Source organism: Lucilia sericata, unplaced genomic scaffold, assembly GCF_015586225.1.
Source record: "Lucilia sericata isolate MDLA Ls3-8-SP2 unplaced genomic scaffold, ASM1558622v1 Contig000481F_arrow, whole genome shotgun sequence".
In the NCBI taxonomy this organism is placed as follows: Eukaryota; Metazoa; Arthropoda; class Insecta; order Diptera; family Calliphoridae; genus Lucilia; species Lucilia sericata.
In genome coordinates, this window is record NW_023994496.1 from 121,477 (window position 1) to 143,100 (window position 21,624).

The window sequence follows — 21,624 nt, forward strand, 5'->3', positions numbered from 1 at the left end:
CTAGTTATAGTCTAGTCTATAGTCCTAATCTATAGTCTAGTCAATAGTCTAGTCTATAGTCTAGTTTATAGTCTATACTCTAGTCTATAGTCTAGTCTGTAGTCTACCTTTAGGAATAAGATTTAAATTCCGTTTTTGAGTTTGTTGTGTTAAAATTCCTTTTAAGTTTTCCATTTTATTGCTTAACTTGTTTGCATTTCACCTGTCGTGAGGATTGTTATTGTTTTTTATTGAGATTCCTGTTTTTATCAAACATTGCCTTTATTTGTTATTGTCACATTTTTTCCAGTATCTCATACCATCTCCCTCTCTGTTAATTAGCAGGATATTGTTTTTGTTTCAGCTGTTTATTTAGGTTGGGCAGTTTTGTTTTAGTTTTTATGCTTCTTCATAACAAGTGGTTGTTGTTATTATTACTCAGAGTTGTGTACCTGATTTTTCGTATTAAACAACTGTGAGCGCAAAAGTTGAGTGATTTAATAAAGTTGTTGTAAACTGTAATTGCAACTAAATATTCCAAACAATTGAGAGTAGTTTTTACAAGACATTTATTTATGTTTTTGTTGTTGCTGTTGTAGGATTTTAATCATTTAAATTTGACTTTAAAAGGCCTGGAATTATTTGCTGTTTCTTTGTTGCTTGTTAGGGATTCTATACACTTTTGGTATAAATCGTGAACATTTTCATTTTCAAGTATTTATTTTTATAAACTAGTGATGGTATTGTTTTTTTAATGACAATATAGTAAAATTGTTCTACATTTTATTTACTTTAATAAGGAAAATTATTTTTGTCAACTTAACAAAACTTTGTACGTATATTTACATCTCTTTTACTTAAACAATATCGGAAAATTACATTGTTTACATCAGTTGTGTTTTGGTTTTTGTCTTTGCTAACCATATAACAGCTTAAGGGTTAATTGAAATTTAATACTGGTAATGCTGAATACTTCTGAATACCCGATGTAAAAGTAATTGTTCTGACATGTACTGACGCAAACACTCACATTATCGAGAAGTTTTCTTTTACTTTACACGAGATTAACTCGTTCTTTTACCATTTTGAACTTGCATCATCCAGACGTGTCTTAATTAATATTCGAAACCAAAGATATAAGTAATTTTTAGTGTCCAAAAATAATATCAGGTTATATAGTTTTATTCCAAAGATCAAATTAAGTGTCTTCCAACCATAATTTAAACCGAAGTATCAACCAAAATTATCCGAAGGTAATATTTTGTTACTGATTATTTATGTGATTTAATTAACATTACAAATCCCGTATAGTGAAGTGATCTTAACCTAAAATTAAGGGACACACGTGGACACGTAGCCTATTAAGGCTCCCAATGATATGGTCTTCACGATATATCTTTTAAAGTAATTGAAAACTTCGTATAAATTTAATTTAAAAGAAAGCTTCAGAAGATCAAGATTATACCTGACTCTAAATAAACTATCCCTGATAGATGAGTAGAAAGTGGAAGTATAATTTCCACCAGAACTGTGTTGATATTTACGCATTTAATAAACTGAGAATTGGACAAAACACGCATTATGACGTCATGAATGAATGGGTATATGCTTAGTCTACAATAAATATAAGAATACAGAGGAAAACACACAAAGTCATAAAATCGAAATTTGGAAAAAGGGTACCAAAATAATTTAACACTAACCGTACCAACTGAAACAATTCTCTACAACTAAATCTGTACTTCAATTCAATCACCAAACCAGAGTCTGAATTATACGAACATATTGTATTTCTTCCCAAATTCATAAGATCATCTATTTCCAGTAAAACTTATATAATACCTATTTGAAATCCGCTTGTAGTACGTGCATATTAGATGTAATTTGATTACACTACATTTTAAAAGTAAAATTCCTTAATAACATTTGATATAAAACTCATATTTGAAATCATGCACATACAACAATACATGTATTTAGTTATAATTAGCTATAGTCAATAAGTAATGTAAATAAGTCTGGTATGGTATGTATAATTAAGTTAACCCGTATTTTTTATTATTAACTGTTATACTTCTTAATATTTACTTAGAAATATGCAACAAATTACTTTTCTCCAGCCCCAATAGTATAAAAACAACTGGATGCAGATGTTCGAGAGGCCTCTACGTCATCAAACCAGTAAAACTTCAAACATATATGATGTAAGTTGTAAGTCCCAACAACAACAAATTTTTAAACTTTGGTGAGTGATCAAAAGTAATTATTTATTTATTTTACATGTTTGCATATTTCTTCTTTATTATTAGTATAAACAAAAGCAACAACAAAACATAATTATTTTGTTTGAATTTATTTTTATTAACTTTTATTGATTCCTCACAGAGAGAACCTTTAATGATTTCTTTTGCTAAAATTATATTTTGTTTTTGCTTTTGATAAGACTATTCTAATTATTTCTTTAGGGAAAATTAACCCTTTAGGGCATAGCTTAGTATATTTAAGATCTAGTTAAGATTAAAATTTACTTAATCCCAATGAAGTAATAATTTTTTTTTTTTTAATAATTTCCGTACAATTGTACTCATGTAACTTAAAGATTCTATTACATACATTTTTTAATGGTATAATGTACTGTTTATATAAGTCAGTTTTTTATGAATATTCAGATACATAATAGTTTCTACCTATATATTTTTCCAATTTTGTTTAATATTTAATGAATAAAATTTCATCTACTATGAATTGCTAAAAGTCTATTTCAATTGAGGAATTATACTAACTAACATGAAGGCTACTTAACTTCGATACTCTCACCTAAAAGGGGTAATCTTAGTAAAATGAAAAGTGTGTAGGTTACCATAGGAGTACCATAGGTAATTTTGGGTGGGAAAAATGCACTTCGAGCGACTTAACATCTTGTCTCTCTTAAAGATTGGATTTATATTAAAATGTTGAATATTTGTAATGATTGCTCAATAATTTGTGGTATTTATTAAATGGCATGAGACATTTTTCTATGTTTACACGTTATTGTAAAATTTGGTGTAAGAACCACACCACAGCCGACAGAGCTAGTCGATGGAACACCAGCATGCCGCCGACGCTAGATTTTACAGTTTAGTTTCAAATCGTTGAAATGAATCTACGCGTAACATGCTATGTTGCGGTAATATTTTGAGAAGTGATGAGTGTTTGACAAGATGCGTGGAATGAATTTATACTCATTAGAAATGATATCGTGGGTGGATTTTAAATTTCTTTAAATATAAACAATTGATACTTTTTATATTTTTTTTTAATAAAAAGAGGAGTTATTTTATAAAATGTTTATATAATTTTCATATTGGTTATATTAATAATATTTTTTGTTATATTGAAAGAAAATATATTTTTAATATTTAATAATAAATTTATAAATTAATTATAAGATTAATAAGAATTTTGTGCACAATCGATTAAAAAATATGACTCTTTATCTAGACTGTAATAAACTTTTATTTTTTAAAAATTTCTTATAAATTTTAAATGTTTCATTGACTATTATAATCGCGTATCACGTTTTCTTCACAAATTTCACATTATTCATCAAAAATTATCAAGAACAGACAAAATGGCGCCATTATTTTGTCTTTATTAAATTAAATTTACTTTTCAAATTATGATGCGTCATTTCAAAAACACAGTTTTTGAAATTCTCAAAAATCAGCATTATTCACTATGGAATTAAAAAAAAGCAAAAAACAAAATTAACATTTGCTAGTGACATTTTTATTGATTTATCTAACTGTCAAAGTAAATAAAATGTAATATATTATTTTATTTTAATTAAATATTTTTTATTTGTATTTTATTGTTCTTAAAAAATGAGATTTATTTTAAAAATGTTTTTATCTTAATTAAAAGTTGTTTGTAAATCGATTTATTTTTAACTAGAACAGAACTAGAACAGAACTAGAACTAGAACAGAACTAGAACAGAACTAGAACAGAACTAGAACAGAACTAGAACAGAACTAGAACAGAACTAGAACAGAACTAGAACAGAATAGAACAGAACTAGAACAGAACTAGAACAGAACTAGAACAGAACTAGAACAGAACTAGAACAGAACTAGAAGAACTAGAACAGAACTAGAACAGAACTAGAACAGAACTAGAACAGAACTAGAACAGAACTAGAACAGAACTAGAACAGAACTAGAACTAGAACAGAACTAGAACAGAACTAGAACAGAACTAGAACAGAACTAGAACAGAACTAAAACAGAACTAGAACAGAACTAGAACAGAACTAGAACAGAACTAAAACAGAACTAAAACAGAACTAGAACAGAACTAAAACAGAACTAGAACAGAACTAGAACAGAACTAGAACAGAACTAGAACAGAACTAGAACAGAACTAGAACAGAACTAGAACAGAACTAGAACAGAACTAGAACAGAACTAGAACAGAACTAGAACAGAACTAGAACAAACTAAAACAGAACTAAAACAGAACTAAAACAGAACTAAAACAGAACTAAAACAGAACTAGAACAGAACTAGAACAGAACTAGAACAAACTAGAACAGAACAGAACTAGAACAGAACTCAGAACTAGAACAGAACTAGAACTAGAACAGAACTAGAACAGAACTAGAACAGAACTAGAACAGAACTAGAACAGAACTAGAACAGAACTAGAACAGAACTAGAACAGAACTAGAACAGAACTAGAACAGAACTAGAACTAGAACAGAACTAAAACAGAACTAGAACAGAACTAGAACAGAACTAGAACAGAACTAGAACAGAACTAGAACAGAACTAGAACAGAACTAGAACAGAACTATAACGGAACTAGAACAGAACTAAAACAGAACTAAAACAGAACTAAAACAGAATTAAAACAGATCTAGAAAAGAACTAGAAATCCGATTCATTTTAAAATCTCTTAAGCTTGAACCCAAATATTTTGAAAATTTGTTTAAAATCCCATATTTATTAAAATTTCTTTAGAAAATTTTAACAAATTAAATTTATTTAAAAATAATAGGTAATAATAATAATTTTACCAACTAATTAAACATTTGTCACTGTTATTCATTAATTATTTAACCAAGCCGCTAAAGTATTGTAAATATGATATTTTTCCTATATTAATTAAATATTTTTAATTTGCAATTAATTGTTCTTAAAAAATTTGACATTTTTTCTAAAGAAAAAACATGTTATTTTTTTTTCTTTAATTACCTCGCCAATTAATCTAGAAGCAATAAAAATTCCAATTGTTTACATTTCAAAATACTACACCACGTTTTTCTCACTGTATAATTACGGTATAATTTGTATTGTTACCCTCACAATCATAAATTTACTCAAAACAAATTTAACAAATTCCACAAAAACAATAACAATTCCCTAAATCAAATGAGTAAATTCGAACAATAACAACATTATTAAACGTGCTTTCAATAGAAGTGATTACTATTAATCCAAAAAAGCAAAAACACCAATGTAAACAACATTCTAACACCATTTCACTCATAAACTTATCTCAACTCTCAGAGTTCAAAACAAAGAGAAACAATCACACATACATAAAGTAACAGAAACAGGTACTTGCAGTATGTACTATGTAATAATAACAACAACCTGTTAAACAATTAACGGTATTATGAAAAAACAATAACAAAAACTTACTAAAACTAAATTAACACCAAAACAAAAAAATTACTTTTACAAAATAACAGTATAACAGTTCGTACACAACAGCTGGCATATTAACAGTGAACAAATGCAATGTAAACAATGTTAAGTAGATCTACATTGAAAAGGTAAATAATAAAACATTGCAAAAGTACAATGGAAAACAGACATGGTAAATTCAGTCTAGTCTATAGCCTAGACCATAGCTAATATAATAAAGAATCAAAAACAAATTATTCTTGTTATTACAAATCACTAACCTTTTTCTTTTGTTGTTTTAATAATGATATTCTCCCGTTTGTATTTCCTTGCATACAAAAACAATATTTCCATTTGGCATCGCATACATATTTACATACTTGCTTATCCACCAACTCTTTTTCTTTAACTTTTTTTCATCATTTTTTACACTTTTTCGCCTCAGACTTTTTTTCAAACAATTTGTTTCTTTCCAAATTCTCCCACCACCCTCTATGATTAACACTTTCTCATCACTTAACAAAACGAATGGCAAGACAAAAGAAAACAAGCGACCGGCGCTCGGCCTAAGAAAATTGCATTGGGTTTTTGGCAAATTTTAAAATACTTTTTTAAACTAATAATTTAACAATTTTTATAAACATTTTTTCATAACGGTATTAATAAACAATATGCAACAAACATATGTAAATATTAACAATTAATTAACGCTTTAGATTAATCGAAACAGGACTATTAGCAATAAACAACCGAACACTTTAGAAATTTATAGCAACTAAAGAGGAATGGAAAAAACTAAAGCAACAAATGGTTATAGAAATTGTCATTGTTGTTGTTATTGTTATTATTAGTACTCCATTTAAAGAGCAAATGTCTAATAACAATAACAACAACTGCAACAAGTGATAAATACTTTTTTGTTATTGTTCCCTTTCATTAGTTTTCTTATTATTTCTAAAGTGTTTGGTTGTTTAGGGTTAGTGATATTGTTTAAATTAAGCTAAAACATTAATTAATTGTTAATAATAAAATAATTTTGTTGTATAATATTAAACAAATGTTAATTTATATCATTATATAAAAATATTTATGGAAAAAGTTTTAGAAATTAGTGAGAAAAGTATTAGAAAATTTCGTTTTGTTAAGTAATGAAAAAGCGCTAATCAAAGTGGGTATTGGGAGAATTTGGAAAGAAAAAATTGTTTGAAATAAGTCTTAAGGGAAAATGTATGAAAAATAATGAAAAAAGTTAAAGAAACAGAGTTGGGTATGCATGAATGTGTAAACTATAGTCTAGTCTATAGGTTAGTCTTGTCTATAGTCTATAGGTTAGTCTAGTCTATAGTCTATTCCATAGTCTATTCCATAGTCTAGTCTAGTCTAGTCTAGTCTATAGTCTAGTCTATAGTCTAGTCTATAGTCTAGTCTATAGTCTAGTCTATAGTCTAGTCTATAGTCTAGTCTATAGTCTAGTCTATAGTCTAGTCTATAGTAGTCTATAGTCTAGTCTATAGGCTAGTCTATAGTCTAGTCTAATAGTCTAGGTCTATAGTCTAGTCTATAGTCTAGTCTATAGTCTAGTCATTAGTCTAGTCTATAGTCTAGTCTATAGTCTAGTCTATAGTCTAGTCTATAGTCTAGTCTATAGTCTAGTCTATAGTCTAGTCTATAGTCTAGTCCTATAGTCTAGTCTATAGTCTAGTCTATAGTCCTAGTCTATAGTCTAGTCTATAGTCTAGTCTATAGTCTAGTCTATAGTCTAGTCTATAGTCTAGTCTATAGTCTAGTCTATAGTCTAGTCTATAGTCTAGTCTATAGTCTAGTCTATAGTCTAGTCTATAGTCTAGTCTATAGTCTAGTCTATAGTCTAGTCTATAGTCTAGTCTATAGTCTAGTCTATAGTCTAGTCTATAGTCTAGTCTATAGTCTAGTCTATAGTCTAGTCTATAGTCTAGTCTATAGTCTAGTCTATAGTCTAGTCTATAGTCTAGTCTATAGTCTAGTCTATAGTCTAGTCTATAGTCTAGTCTATAGTCTAGTCTATAGTCTAGTCTATAGTCTAGTCTATAGTCTAGTCTATAGTCTAGTCTATAGTCTAGTCTATAGTCTAGTCTATAGTCTAGTCTATAGTCTAGTCTATAGTCTAGTCTTAGTCTAGTCTATAGTCTAGTCTATAGTCTAGTCTATAGTCTAGTCTATAGTCTAGTCTATAGTCTAGTCTATAGTCTAGTCTATAGTCTAGTCTATAGTCTAGTCTATAGTCTAGTCTATAGTCTAGTCTATAGTCTAGTCTATAATCTAGTATATAATCTAGTCTATAGTCTAGTCTATAGTCTAGTCTATAGTCTAGTCTATAGTCTAGTCTATAGTCTAGTCTATAGTCCAGTCTATAGTCTAGTCTATAGTCTAGTCTATAGTCTAGTCTATAGTCTAGTCTATAGTCTAGTCTATAGTCTAGTCTATAGTCTAGTCTATAGTCTATTCCATAGTCTAGTCTACAGTCGAATCTATAGTCTAGTCTATAGTCTAGTCTATAGTCTAGTCTATAGTCTAGTCTAGTCTATAGTCTAGTCTATAGTCTAGTCTATAGTCTAGTCTATAGTCTAGTCTATAGTCTAGTCCATAGTCTAGTCTATAGTCTAGTCTATAGTCTAGTCTATAATCTAGTCTATAGTCTAGTATATAGTCTAGTCTATAGTCTAGTCTATAGTCTACTCTATAGTCTAGTCTATAGTCTAGTCTATAGTCTAGTCTATAGTCTAGTCTATAGTCTAGTCTATAGTCTAGTCTATAGTCTAGTCTATAGTCTAGTCTATAGTCTAGTCTATAGTCTAGTCTATAGTCTAGTCTATAGTCTAGTCTATAGTCTAGTCTATAGTCTAGTCTATAGTCTAGTCTATAGTCTAGTCTATAGTCTAGTCTATAGTCTAGTCTATAGTCTAGTCTATAGTCTTCTATAGTCTATAGTCTAGTCTATAGTCTAGTCTATAGTCTAGTCTATAGTCTAGTCTATAGTCTAGTCTATAGTCTAGTCTATAGTCTAGTCTATAGTCTAGTCTATAGTCTAGTCTATAGTCTAGTCTATAGTCTAGTCTATAGTCTAGTCTATAGTCTAGTCTATAGTCTAGTCTATAGTCTAGTCTATAGTCTAGTCTATAGTCTAGTCTATAGTCTAGTCTATAGTCTAGTCTATAGTCTAGTCTATAGTCTAGTCTATAGTCTAGTCTGTAGTCTAGTCTATAGTCTAGTCTATAGTCTAGTCTATAGTCTAGTCTACAGTCTAGTCTATAGTCTAGTCTATAGTCTAGTCTATAGTCTAGTCTATAGTCTAGTCTATAGTCTAGTCTATAGTCTAGTCTACAGTCTAGTCTATAGTCTAGTCTATAGTCTAGTCTATAGTCTAGTCTATAGTCTAGTCTATAGTCTAGTCTATAGTCTAGTCTATAGTCTAGTCTATAGTCTAGTCTATAGTCTAGTCTATAGTCTAGTCTATAGTCTAGTCTATAGTCTAGTCTATAGTCTAGTCTATAGTCTAGTCTATAGTCTAGTCTATAGTCTAGTCTATAGTCTAGTCTATAGTATAGTCTATAGTCTAGTCTATAGTCTAGTCTATAGTCTAGTCTACAGTCTAGTTTATAGTCTATTCTAGTCTAGTCTATATTCTAGTCTAGTCTGTAGTCTAGTGGAAAATTAATTTAGTATTTAAAACTTCAAAAGTACTATTTTCGTATAAATATTCAAAATTTCAATTTTCCATGCCTGATGTAATGTTAAGTATAATAACAGTAGAAAAGTTAAAATGAATTTTAACAAAAGAAATTTTAAGTTCAAACTAATTTTAATCCATATTCTAACTTAAATACATACAATTAATATAAATAATATTTATTTAACAAAAAAGCTAACAAATTATTAACTTACTCTTTACTTAAACTCCTTTTTATTTATCTTTTAAGCATTACTTTACTTATCTCACATAAACAATCAACTATTAAGCCTGATTTATTAAATAAATCTTAAATACAACTTGTATTTTTTATAAAAATTATTAATTAAACATTTTAATTTATTTGCTTCTTAAAGCTTAACTATGCTTTAAACTAAACTATTTATTTATCCATATTTCCTGTTACTTTTTTAGACAAAATCTTTATTAATAAGAAAATTAGCAACATTCTTTGATTTATTGTTTAAAAACACAACTATTATTTGTTTGTTGTTGTCTTCTATATATTGTTTTTGCTTTTTGACTTGGCAAATACACCTCTTTTTTCTTGGCATTCTAAAGATACAGGTTTGTTTATGTGAATTATTAAACCTAACAGTGTTAACATAATAGCGGCCAAAGAAAATGGAAATGAGGGAAAAAAGCACCAATATAAAAATAATTTTCTAAAAATCGAGTTCAGTTCTAGTTCAGTTCTAGTTCAGTTCTATTTCAGTTCTAGTTCAGTTCTAGTTCAGTAGTTCAGTTCTAGTTCAGTTCTAGTTCAGTTAGTTCAGTTCTAGTTCAGTTCTAGTTCAGTTCTATATCAGTTCTAGTTCAGTTCTAGTTCAGTTCTAGTTCAGTTCTAGTTCAGTTCTAGTTCAGTTCTAGTTCAGTTCTAGTTCAGTTCTAGTTCAGTTCTAGTTCAGTTCTAGTTCAGTTCTTGTTCAGTTCTAGTTCAGTTCTAGTTCAGTTCTAGTTCAGTTCTAGTTCAGTTCTAGTTCAGTTCTAGTTCAGTTCTAGTTCAGTTCTAGTTCAGTTCTAGTTCAGTTCTAGTTCAGTTCTAGTTCAGTTCTAGTTCAGTTCTAGTTCAGTTCTAGTTCAGTTCTAGTTCAGTTCTAGTTCAGTTCTAGTTCAGTTCTAGTTCAGTTCTAGTTCAGTTCTAGTTCAGTTCTAGTTCAGTTCTAGTTCAGTTCTAGTTCAGTTCTAGTTCAGTTCTAGTTCAGTTCTAGTTCAGTTCTAGTTCAGTTCTAGTTCAGTTCTAGTTCAGTTCTAGTTCAGTTCTAGTTCAGTTCTAGTTCAGTTCTAGTTCAGTTCTAGTTCAGTTCAGATTCTAGTTCAGTTCTAGTTCAGTTCTAGTTCAATTCTAGTTCAGTTCTAGTAGTTCTAGTTCAGTTCTAGTTCAGTTCTAGTTCATTCTAGTTCAGTTCTAGTTCACATTTAGTTCAGTTCTAGTTCACTTTAAGTTCAGTTCTAGTTCAGTTCTAGTTCAGTTCTAGTTCAGTTCTAGTTCAGTTCTAGTTCAGTTCTAGTTCAGTTCTAGTTCAGTTCTAGTTCAGTTCTAGTTCAGTTCTAGTTCAATTCTAGTTCAGTTCTAGTTTAGTTCTAGTTCAGTTCTAGTTCAGTTCTAGTTCAGTTCTAGTTCAGTTCTAGTTCAGTTCTAGTTCAGTTTCTAGTTCAGTTCTAGTTCAGTTCTAGTTCAGTTCTAGTTCAGTTCTAGTTCAGTTCTAGTTCAGTTCTAGTTCAGTTCTAGTTCAGTTCTAGTTCAGTTCTAGTTCAGTTCTAGTTCAGTTCTAGTTCATTTCCAGTACAGTTCTAGTTCTAGTTCTGTTCTAGTTCTGTTCTAGTTCTGTTCTAGTTCTGTTCTAGTTCTGTTCTAGTTCTGTTCTAGTTCAGTTCTGTTCTAGTTCTGTTTATTCGAAATTATTGGCGTTTTAATCTCTCAAATAAATAAAAAACCCGCTCAAGTGATTAACACTACACTTAGCGTTCATTCAACTTCTTTAAGCTGCTGCCGCTGTCGCAAATGCTGCTCTTTCTGCTGCCTGTCTTTGTTGACCATCCAATCATTATACCTGTCTTACCTTTTAGTTGTTAACTGAGCGCCATGCCGAAGACGTCACTAACAGATAGATACCAAACATCAACGCTTAAAACGATCAAGCCATAATTTATTTAGTCAAAGATTTGTTATTGTACAACTGTGTGTGTGTGTGATCGTGGTAATTTCAAAAAAAAAGAAGTGTAGACAATTTCATAAGAAGTCTGTCAAAGAAAAATTAAACATTTAAGAAGATTTTACTACTAAGTAAACATTACGTGAAAGAAAAAAATGTACCGATCATGACCCAGTGATCTACAAAAGAAAAGAAAATTTTTAAATAAGAGATTTTTTTTGAAGAATCACTATGGAAAGTGTTCTAATACAAAGTAATATAGATGATAGGCCTAATGATCATATAGAACATTTAAAATGTGGTGAAGTTTTTACTTGGCAATGTGCTGGAGAATCTTATGCGGTAGAATGTAAACTCTGTGACGATCATCCGTTATGTCCACTCTCAGAATTTCCACAACACATGGAGATATGGCATACAGATTGGCAGCAGGATCTTGAAATAGATAAGGAGCCTAACGAAGACCTTCACAATACAGATGACGATGATGAAGAAGATCAATTTTTTAATTATGAAGATCATAATGATGATCAAGCCTTATCATTTACCACTGAAGATAGTGGCTGTTTATTTGAGTCAGACGATAATTTTCAACAAAATGAAAGAGTGTTAAACGTTGATCCAATAAACAACAAAGAAGAAATTCTAGAACCGTTTGAACAGGTATTAATAGAACAAGAAAACAACAATTGCCCTAATGAAGATTCTATACAAATTAGAGAAGATCTTAATGCCGCAGAAGAATGTTTAAACGAAGTAAACAAACAGGTAGCAGAGGTGTTAGCAGCTGTAACTGAGAGCGAGCAAAGGTCAAATTTTAATATAAACAAAACATTGAACGAAAGAAAATGTAAACAAAAAGATCTTGCTAATGAATTAGCAGAAAAAGAGAGAGACTATGGAAATTTACCAAAAATAACAGAGAGTAAAAGAGAACTAAATGTAAAAGAAACAAATGTTGCAAAAGAAAATGATAATGTTGAGAAAGTAACAAACAAATTTAAAAATTCTAGAAGAATTTTAAAGAATATAAAAGAAATTGAAGAAAATTTAGAGGAATTAAGTGGAAATGAAACAAGTGAAGAAAAATATCAAGAATTTACGATTAACGAAATAAATCTAGGTGAAAATGAAACGGAAATAACAAAATTTGAAAGTGAAACAAATGAAAATGAAACAGATGTTTTAAAAAATTTGCAAAAATTACAAAATTCTTTAAAAATTTGTAAGAGAACTAGAAAATCTAAAAGAAATGTCAAAGAAAATAAAGAATCAACGAATGAATTGAAAGAAATTAAAGAAACAGCAATAGGAATAAGTGAAAATGAAACAAATGAACTCGGAAACATTGAGATTATAGAATCTAAAAGAAATTTAAAAGAAAATGTAACAAAAATAAAAAATGTTAAAAAAATTAGCAGAAAATCAAAGAAACCAATAGAAAATGACGCCGGAATTAGTGAAAATGAAACAATTGTTATTGAAAACTTTAAAACAAATAGAAAAACTAAAAAATCTTTAAGGAATTTTACAGAAAATTTAATAAACCGAAAAGATTTAAAAGAAAATTACAAAGAATTAAGAAAACTAAGAGATTATGAAACAGAAACAATTGAAAATGAAACAGTAACAAGTGAAAATGAAACAGAAAAAAGTGAAAATGGAAAAATTAAAAAATGTATAAGAAATTTTAAAGAAAATATAAGAAAATCTAGAGCTTTAGAGGAATTAAAAGAAAAATTAATAGAAACAAGTGAGAATGAAACAGCAATAAAAAATGAGGGAAACAATAAAAATTCTCAAAAAAATTTTAAAGAAAATTCAATAAAATCAAAAGATTTCAAAGAAAATGTAAGAAAACTCACAAACTCGCATAAACTAATAGAAAATGAAACAGAAACAAGTGAAATTGAAACAGTAATAAGTGAAAATGATACAATAACTAGTGAAAATGAAAGCGAAACTTCAACTAAAGCAAATGATCTCAAATACAGTACAAATTCTAACAAATTAACATTTTTCGATAATTCCTTTAAAAATACTCAAGATAATTTTAAAAATATACGAAATTTTTCTATAAATTTAAGAAAAAATTTGAAATATTTACAAGAATTACAAGAAAAGAAAGCAAAACCAAGAAGAAACCATAAAAAATTCGAAGAAATCGGACATAGTACAAGATACAAGAGAAAACTTATAGGAAATCAAGAGAAATTAAGAAAAGAGGAACGACACGAATTGAAACAGGTGGAATCTATTAGCAGAGACAGAAATGAAAGAGAATTTTTACAAAAATTTACAAAATTAGATAAAATTACACAAAATGTAACACAAAAATCTTGCAAAACTAGATCGAGCAAAAGAAATTTAAGAAATTGTTCCAGAGAGTTTTCAGAAGAGGAACAAGGAGAAAGAGGATTACGTGATTTGTATAAGAAAGTAATTAAGCTTCAAGAGAGTTTTGAAAATTATACAAAATCTTCCCGATTTCCGAAAACAAATGTCACAAGAACTAGAAAATCTAAAATGAAATTAAACCACGAGCAACTGTTCACGCAAAGTGATTTGAGTATTGAAGAGAGTAGTTCAGATTGTTCTAGAGAAACTAAGAGAAAACTTCAAAATTATGAAAGTGAATTAGAGGAGTTAGATTTAAGTTCCTTTGAAGCTCTAAAACAAACTAAGGAGCCGCTTAAAAAACCCACCAGACATGGATACCGATCAAGTAAAAGAAGACTAACAACATTAAATGAAGATCTTACGCCCAACAAGAGAACAAGAAGAGAAAGTTCCAGCGAAACATCTGACATTTCAGAGGAGATATCTTCTAACAACTCTGTAAAGGAAGGAGTTAATAAAACTGCAAAACAGACTTTGGTAACCCAATTTTTTAAGAATGAAAATGTTAAAACTAAAGTTTCAGTTAGTCCTACTTCCATGGATATAACCGACACCTGCTCTCTTAATTCCTTTAATTCTTCACCAGACTACGCTTCCAGTAAAGACAACTCTTCGCCTACACCCTTGTCTCCTTTCTCCCCCAAAACTGAGGACGAACATTTTGAATTCTGTGGACCCAAGAGAGAGCAACTAAACAAACATCATATTGAACATTTAATCAAACTCTATCAGGAACATCCCCGCCTCTGGGAACAAGCCCATCCGGAATTCTGTGAACCTGAACTTTGTCGCAAATCCTGGCAACAGATCACCGATCAATGGAATGCAATTTGTCAACGTAAATTCACAACTGCTGAAGTACGCATACGTTTGGGCACTCTTTGTCAAAGATATGTACAAGAAAGAGAACGTCTTGCTTTAGAGGGAGAACTAGATGAGTTTACCAAATTCCCCCACTATGAACAAATGCAATTCCTGGAGCAGCAAGAGTCTCTGCAAAAGAGAACTGAGTTGCTGGAGCAACAAAATGAGAAGATCTTGAAAATTTATCAACTATTTCCTCTACTCTGGCACATCAACTCTTATAAAGTGCGCCAAAGCAAAGAGCGAGCCGAGGCTTTTGAGAACATTAGCCAGTCTTTGAAATTATCAGGTTTACACTTATCCTCCCAGGCGGTTCAGAAACGCATACGTTCTCTTAGGAAATGTTATCGTTTAGAGAAAATACGCTTCCTTAATGCTCAAGTAGAGCAAACACCCTTCGAGTCCAACTTTTGCCATTATGAGAGAATGAAATTTTTACACCAGCACATCGAACCTTTTAGGTGTCGCATATGTGGTAGAATATTTGAGAATTTATCACGATTCCGTGAGCATTTGGAAGAGGAAAATCATGGTGATGTACTGCAGGAGGACTGTGAAAGTGAGCGGGAAGACGATGAGAAGGAAAAAGACAAGATTGTAAAAAATTTGGGGGATATATTAGAATCAGAAAATTCTCCTGCTTCGTTGGAATTAGAAATTTCTTCAGATGTTTTACAAACTTTTACTCCCCTGTCCACTAGCCCATTACCTAATGAGGAACCTGTCACTACTGTAAACCTGGATACTGCACCCACAATCCAGGAAGTTATTATATTTCCTCCGCCCACCCCCGCCGCATCCTTTGTAGATTCTTTAAATCTGGAAAATCAACTCATGGAGGAAATAATGGAAAATGTTAGCAATGAGAGTAGTTTTTCTCAAAAATCTTTGGATCAGGTAAGTCTCAGACGTCTATTTTAACTCTAAAAACTTTAATAATGCCTTTTTGATTCTAAAAAAAAACTTAACAGTACATAAACTCGGTTACCAATTCAGAAGAGTTGAGTTCAAATGGTGATAACATAGAAGAAACTATATCTTCTGAAGTAATGGATATTGCAATAGAGGATTTAAGCGATAATAATATTATAATCATGGAACCTATAGCCTCTGATATTTTTGAAGTAGGAAATCCTATAGTTTGCAATGAAACCTTGAAGGTAAAAGATCAATCTTTTGAGGTTTCCAGTACAGTAACAAATGCTGAAGAAATGTTATCAGGATCTCAGGAAATACAGCTAGAATCCACGGAAACTGTAAGTATTTAACATTTTCAACAATATTCGATATATTACTGAGATTTTTTTTGTAAAGAAAATAAAATATCTCCCTCCCTTTTCAGTCCTCCTTACCCTCTCCCCTAGTGGTTAATGTTCCATGTAATGACTTTTCTCTCGATCTCAACTTAAACTCACCGCCTTACGAAATTCTCAATCCAAACTCCAACGATTCTGATAATGAGCTGCACTCCTCAGGGGATATATCCACCCTACCCCTGCCCGATCAGGAAATCCGTAAAATGATTGCTTTATATCGTAAATATCCTCAGATTTGGAATCCAAATCATTTGGATTATAATTCACGTAACCTAAGACGTCAGGCCTGGTGTCAACTTACTAAAGAATTTAGCGTAGCAGTGGGTAAACAGTTCTCTTGGCGTACTTTGCATCGCAAGTTGACGGATTATGCCAAATACTATAAGAAATTGATAACGGAACAGGAGAACTATGAGGAATTGGAGAATAAGTGGGCTTTCTATGAGGATTTCAAGTTTTTGGATGATGTGGTAAGTGAATTATACAAAATCTTTATAAATTTGTAGACTATATAGTCTATCTATAGTCCAGTCTATGGACTAGTATATAGTCTAGTCTAAAGTCTAGTCTATAGTCTAAAGTCTAGTCTAAAGACTAGTCTATAGTCTAGTCTAGTCTAGTCTAGTCTAGTCTATAGTCTAGTCTAGTCTATAGTCTAGTCTAGTCTATAGTCTATAGTCTAGTCTAGTCTATAGTCTAGTCTAGTCTAGTCTATAGTCTAGTCTAGTCTATAGTCTAGTCTAGTCTATAGTCTAGTCTAGTCTAGTCTATAGTCTAGTCTAGTCTAGTCTAGTCTATAGTCTAGTCTAGTCTATAGTCTAGTCTAAAGTCTAGTCTATAGTCTAGTCTAGTCTATAGTAAAGTCCAGTCTATAGTAAAGTCTAGTCTATAGTAAATTCTAATCTAGTCTATAGTCTAGTCTATAGTCTAGTCTATAGTCTAGTCTATAGTCTAGTCTATAGTCTAGTCTTGTCTATAGTCTAGTCTATAGTCTAGTCTTGCCTATAGTCTAGTCTATAGTCTAGTCTATAGTCTAGTCTATAGTCTAGTCTATAGTCTAGTCTATAGTAGTCTATAGTCTATAGTCTAGTCTATAGTCTAGTCTATAGTCTAGTCTATAGTCTAGTCTATAGTCTAGTCTAAGTCTAGTCTATAGTCTAGTCTATAGTCTAGTCTATAGTTCTAGTCTATAGTCTAGTCTATAGTCTAGTCTATAGTCTAGTCTATAGTCTAGTCTATAGTCTAGTCTATAGTCTAGTCTATAGTCTAGTCTATAGTCTAGTCTATAGTCTAGTCTATAGTCTAGTCTATAGTCTAGTCTATAGTCTAGTCTATAGTCTAGTCTATAGTCTAGTCTATAGTCTAGTCTATAGTCTAGTCTATAGTCTAGTCTATAGTCTAGTCTATAGTCTAGTCTATAGTCTAGTCTATAGTCTAGTCTAGTCTATAGTCTAGTCTATAGTCTAGTCTAGTCTATAGTCTAGTCTATAGTCTAGTCTATAGTCTAGTCTATAGTCTAGTCTATAGTCTAGTCTATAGTCTAGTCTATAGTCTAGTCTATAGTCTAGTCTATAGTCCTAGTCTATAGTCTAGTCTATAGTCTAGTCTATAGTCTATTCTATAGTCTATTCTATAGTCTATTCTATAGTCTAGTCTATAGTCTAGTCTATAGTCTAGTCTATAGTCTAGTCTATAGTCTAGTCTATAGTCTAGTCTATAGTCTAGTCTATAGTCTAGTCTATAGTCTAGTCTATAGTCTAGTCTATAGTCTAGTCTATAGTCTAGTCTATAGTCTAGTCTATAGTCTAGTCTATAGTCGTCTATTCTAGTCTATAGTCTAGTCTATAGTCTAGTCTATAGTCTAGTCTATAGTCTAGTCTATAGTCTAGTCTATAGTCTAGTCTATAGTCTAGTCTATAGTCTAGTCTATAGTCTAGTCTATAGTCTAGTCTATAGTCTAGTCTATAGTCTAGTCTATAGTCTAGTCTATAGTCTAGTCTATAGTCTAGTCTATAGTCTAGTCTATAGTCTAGTCTATAGTCTAGTCTATAGTCTAGTCTATAGTCTAGTCTATAGTCTAGTCTATAGTCTAGTCTATAGTCTAGTCTATAGTCTAGTCTATAGTCTAGTCTATAGTCTAGTCTATAGTCCTAGTCTATAGTCTAGTCTAGTAGTCTAGTCTATAGTCTAGTCTATAGTCTAGTCTATAGTCTAGTCTATAGTCTAGTCTATAGTCTAGTCTATAGTCTAGTCTATAGTCTAGTCTATAGTCTAGTCTATAGTCTAGTCTATAGTCTAGTCTATAGTCTAGTCTATAGTCTAGTCTATAGTCTAGTCTATAGTCTAGTCTATAGTCTAGTCTATAGTCTAGTCTATAGTCTAGTCTATAGTCTAGTCTATAGTCTAGTCTATAGTCTAGTCTATAGTCTAGTCTATAGTCTAGTCTATAGTCTAGTCTATAGTCTAGTCTATAGTCTAGTCTATAGTCTAGTCTTTAGTCTAGTCTTTAGTCTAGTCTTTAGTCTAGTCTTTAGTCTAGTCTTTAGTCTAGTCTTTAGTCTAGTCGTTAGTCTAGTCTATAGTCTAGTCTGTAGTCTAGTCTATAGTCTAGGCTATAGTCAAGTCTATAGTCTAGTCTATAGCCTAGTCTATAGCCTAGTCTATAGTCTAGTCTATAGCCTAGTCTATAGTCTAGTCTTTAGTCTAGTCTTTAGTCTAGTCTTTAGTCTAGTCTATAGTCTAGTCTATTGTCTAGTCTATATTCTGGAAAATAGTTCTAAAATTTAAAAGAAACAGGTTTATTTAACAAAATTTCTTTAATGTTTTAACAGCTCGTTGTCCATGACGAACTACAGCGCAGTGTCCATCATCGTGATAACAATTTCAAAATCATTAAAATCTACGAAACCCTACCCCAACTGTGGAACATAAAACATCCCGATTATAGTAAACGTTCCAGCAAACAGCGGCTCATCGAACTAATGTGCAATCGTTTGCAAGAGGAATACAATCTCCAACTGACAACAGAACGTTTAAAAAATCGTCTTATAGAACTACGGGCCCAGTATAGAACAGCGAAAAAGCAACGCTTGAAATGTGAAAAGAATCAACAAACTTTTACAACCGATTTGGAGTTTTATGAAGCTTTCAAGTTTCTCGATCCCCACATAGATCCCTTTATATGTGAGAAATGCGGAAAGGAATTTAAAAAATTAACCGATTATAATCAGCACATAAAGAGGGAACATGAAAAGTCAATTAAAGAGAAACCAGCTCCTCTAACCCTGTTACCTCTGGAACCGGGTGTAGATAAAAATTTACAAAATATTTGCCACATCTGCGGCATTAAGTTTAGTACCCGCAGTAATCTAGTGCATCATGTTAGACGTCATGAGGGCGTACGCAACTATGAATGTCCCATGTGTCCGAAGAAGTTTTTTGCCTCCCATCCACTCAAAGTGCATATTAGGTCCCACACCAAAGAATGCCCTTATACTTGTGAAAAATGTGGCATGTCTTTTGTTAGTGCTAGTAAACTGAATCAACATGTTAAGAGACATTTAGATCGAAAAGACTATCAATGTGATTATTGTCCTAAACGATTTTTTACGGGCTTTGAAAAGAACCGCCACGAAAGGAGACATTTAAATATTAGAGATAAAGTGTGTCCCATTTGTGGAAAAACATTTGTAGTGGGTTCTTCGTATTATGCTCACATGATGCTGCACAATGATACGAAACGTTTTGAATGTGGGATTTGTAAAATGAAATTTGCCCAATATGCGGGTCTGTATAAACATAAAAAGAAATATCATCCGACGTAAGACGATTAAAGGGGAGATTTATCGGTTTTTTAAACTATAGTTTGACTTGTAAACTGACCCATAATCCGGTCTGAAGTTAGTAAATTTATGGTCTATAAGTAGTCTATAGTCTTGTCTATACTTTGGTCTCTAATCTATTAGTAATTGGTTTGAAAGCCTTCTTTTTCTGTTGTTAAAAAAATAGGAACTTTCGAACCAAAATTGCAATTCTTCAAAATTTTTTGTATTTTAAGAAAATTATTTATAATGTTAAGATAAATTTTACATTAATTAATTGTTAATAAATGTGCAATAAATACAAAATATTAATAAATATAAATATTAAACAATTCGTTCTTTTTCTTAAGGAATCTAGACAGAGTTTTGTTTTAAAAAAGTTTGTCTAGACTCTAGACCGAAAGAAGAAAGTTTGATTAAAACTCTGTTCAGTTTTAGTTCTAGTCCAGATCACATCTAGTTTCGGTTCCAGTTCACACCTAGTTCAGTTCTTGTTCCGGTCTAGTTCAGTTCTAGTTCAGTTCTAGTTCAGTTCTAGTTCAGTTCTAGTTCAGTTCTAGTTCAGCTCTAGTTCGGTTCTAGTTCAGTTCTAGTTCAGTTCTAGTTCAGTTCTAGTTCAGTTCTAGTTCAGTTCTTGTTCAGTTCTAGTTCAGTTCTAGTTCAGTTCTAGTTCAGTTCTAGTTCAGTTCTAGTTCAGTTCTAGTTCAGTTCTAGTTCAGTTCTAGTTCAGTTCTAGTTCAGTTCTAGTTTAGTTCTTGTTCAGTTCTAGTTCAGTTCTAGTTCAGTTCTACGTTCAGTTCTAGTTCAGTTCTACTTTCAGTTCTAGTTCAGTTCTAGTCAGTTTCTAGTTCAGTTACTAGTTCAGTTCTAGTTCAGTTCTACTTCAGTTCAGTTCTAGTTCAGTTCTTCAGTTCAGTTCTAGTTCAGTTCTAGTTCTGTTCTAGTTCAGTTCTAGTTCAGTTCTAGTTCAGATTTTAGTTCAGTTCTAGTTCAGTTCTAGTTCAGTTCTAGTTCAGTTCTAGTTCAGTTCTAGTTCAGTTCTAGTTCAGTTCTAGTTCAGTTCTAGTCAGCTCTAGTTTCAGTTCTCGTTCAGTTCTAGTTCAGTTCTAGTTCAGTTCTAGTTCAGTTCTAGTTCATGTTCTAGTTCAGTTCTAGTTCAGTTCTAGTTCAGTTCTAGTTCAGTTCTAGTTCAGTTCTAGTCAGTTCTAGTTCAGTTCTAGTTCAGTTCTAGTTCAGTTCTAGTTCAGTTCTAGTTCAGTTCTAGTTCAGTTCTAGGTCAGTTCTGTTCAGTTCTAGTTCAGTTCTAGTTCAGTTCTAGTTCAGTTCTAGTTCAGTCTAGTTCAGTTCTAGTCAGTCTAGTTCAGTTCTAGTTCAGTTCTAGTTCAGTTCTAGTTCAGTTCTAGTTCAGTTCTAGTTCAGTTCTAGTTCAGCTCTAGTTCGTTCTAGTTCAGTTCTAGTTCAGTTCTAGTTCAGTTCTAGTTCAGTTCTAGTTCAGTTCTTGTTCAGTTCTAGTTCAGTTCTAGTTCAGTTCTAGTTCAGTTCTAGTTCAGTTCTAGTTCAGTTCTAGTTCAGTTCTAGTTCAGTTCTAGTTCAGTTCTAGTTCAGTTCTAGTTCAGTTCTAGTTCAGTTCTAGTTTAGTTCTTGTTCAGTTCTAGTTCAGTTCTAGTTCAGTTCTAGTTCAGTTCTACTT

At 31.2% G+C, this 21,624-nt stretch overlaps 1 protein-coding gene across 5 annotated transcripts; it reads left to right on the forward strand.

Annotated features, from left to right (window-relative positions):
• The first annotated feature begins 708 nt into the window (after positions 1 to 708).
• On the forward strand, positions 709 to 20,242 carry LOC119605390 (kinesin-related protein 4-like). 5 transcript variants are annotated; one of them, XM_037958463.1, is made up of 8 exons: positions 709 to 1,232; positions 1,291 to 2,005; positions 2,072 to 2,224; positions 9,792 to 9,944; positions 11,448 to 15,694; positions 15,769 to 16,053; positions 16,140 to 16,583; positions 18,945 to 20,242. In XM_037958463.1, the coding sequence occupies exons 5-8, from the start codon at positions 11,765 to 11,767 to the stop codon at positions 19,935 to 19,937; spliced, it is 5,652 nt and encodes a 1,883-aa protein (XP_037814391.1). In that variant the 5' UTR covers positions 709 to 1,232; positions 1,291 to 2,005; positions 2,072 to 2,224; positions 9,792 to 9,944; positions 11,448 to 11,764; the 3' UTR covers positions 19,938 to 20,242. The 5 variants fall into 5 exon arrangements, with proteins under 5 accessions (XP_037814391.1, XP_037814392.1, XP_037814393.1 ...); XM_037958464.1 differs by having other exon boundaries at positions 1,291 to 1,858; positions 2,100 to 2,224; XM_037958465.1 differs by having other exon boundaries at positions 1,291 to 1,841; positions 2,100 to 2,224.
• Positions 20,243 to 21,624: the final 1,382 nt, after the last annotated feature.

Coding starts and splice junctions, on each gene's coding strand:
- LOC119605390 (XM_037958462.1), top strand. CDS start 11,765: ATGGAAAGTGTTCTAATACAAAGTAATATAGATGATAGGCCTAATGAT. Junction 15,695..15,768: donor CTCAAAAATCTTTGGATCAG/GTAAGTCTCAGA, acceptor AAAACTTAACAG/TACATAAACTCGGTTACCAA. Junction 16,584..18,944: donor TCAAGTTTTTGGATGATGTG/GTAAGTGAATTA, acceptor ATGTTTTAACAG/CTCGTTGTCCATGACGAACT.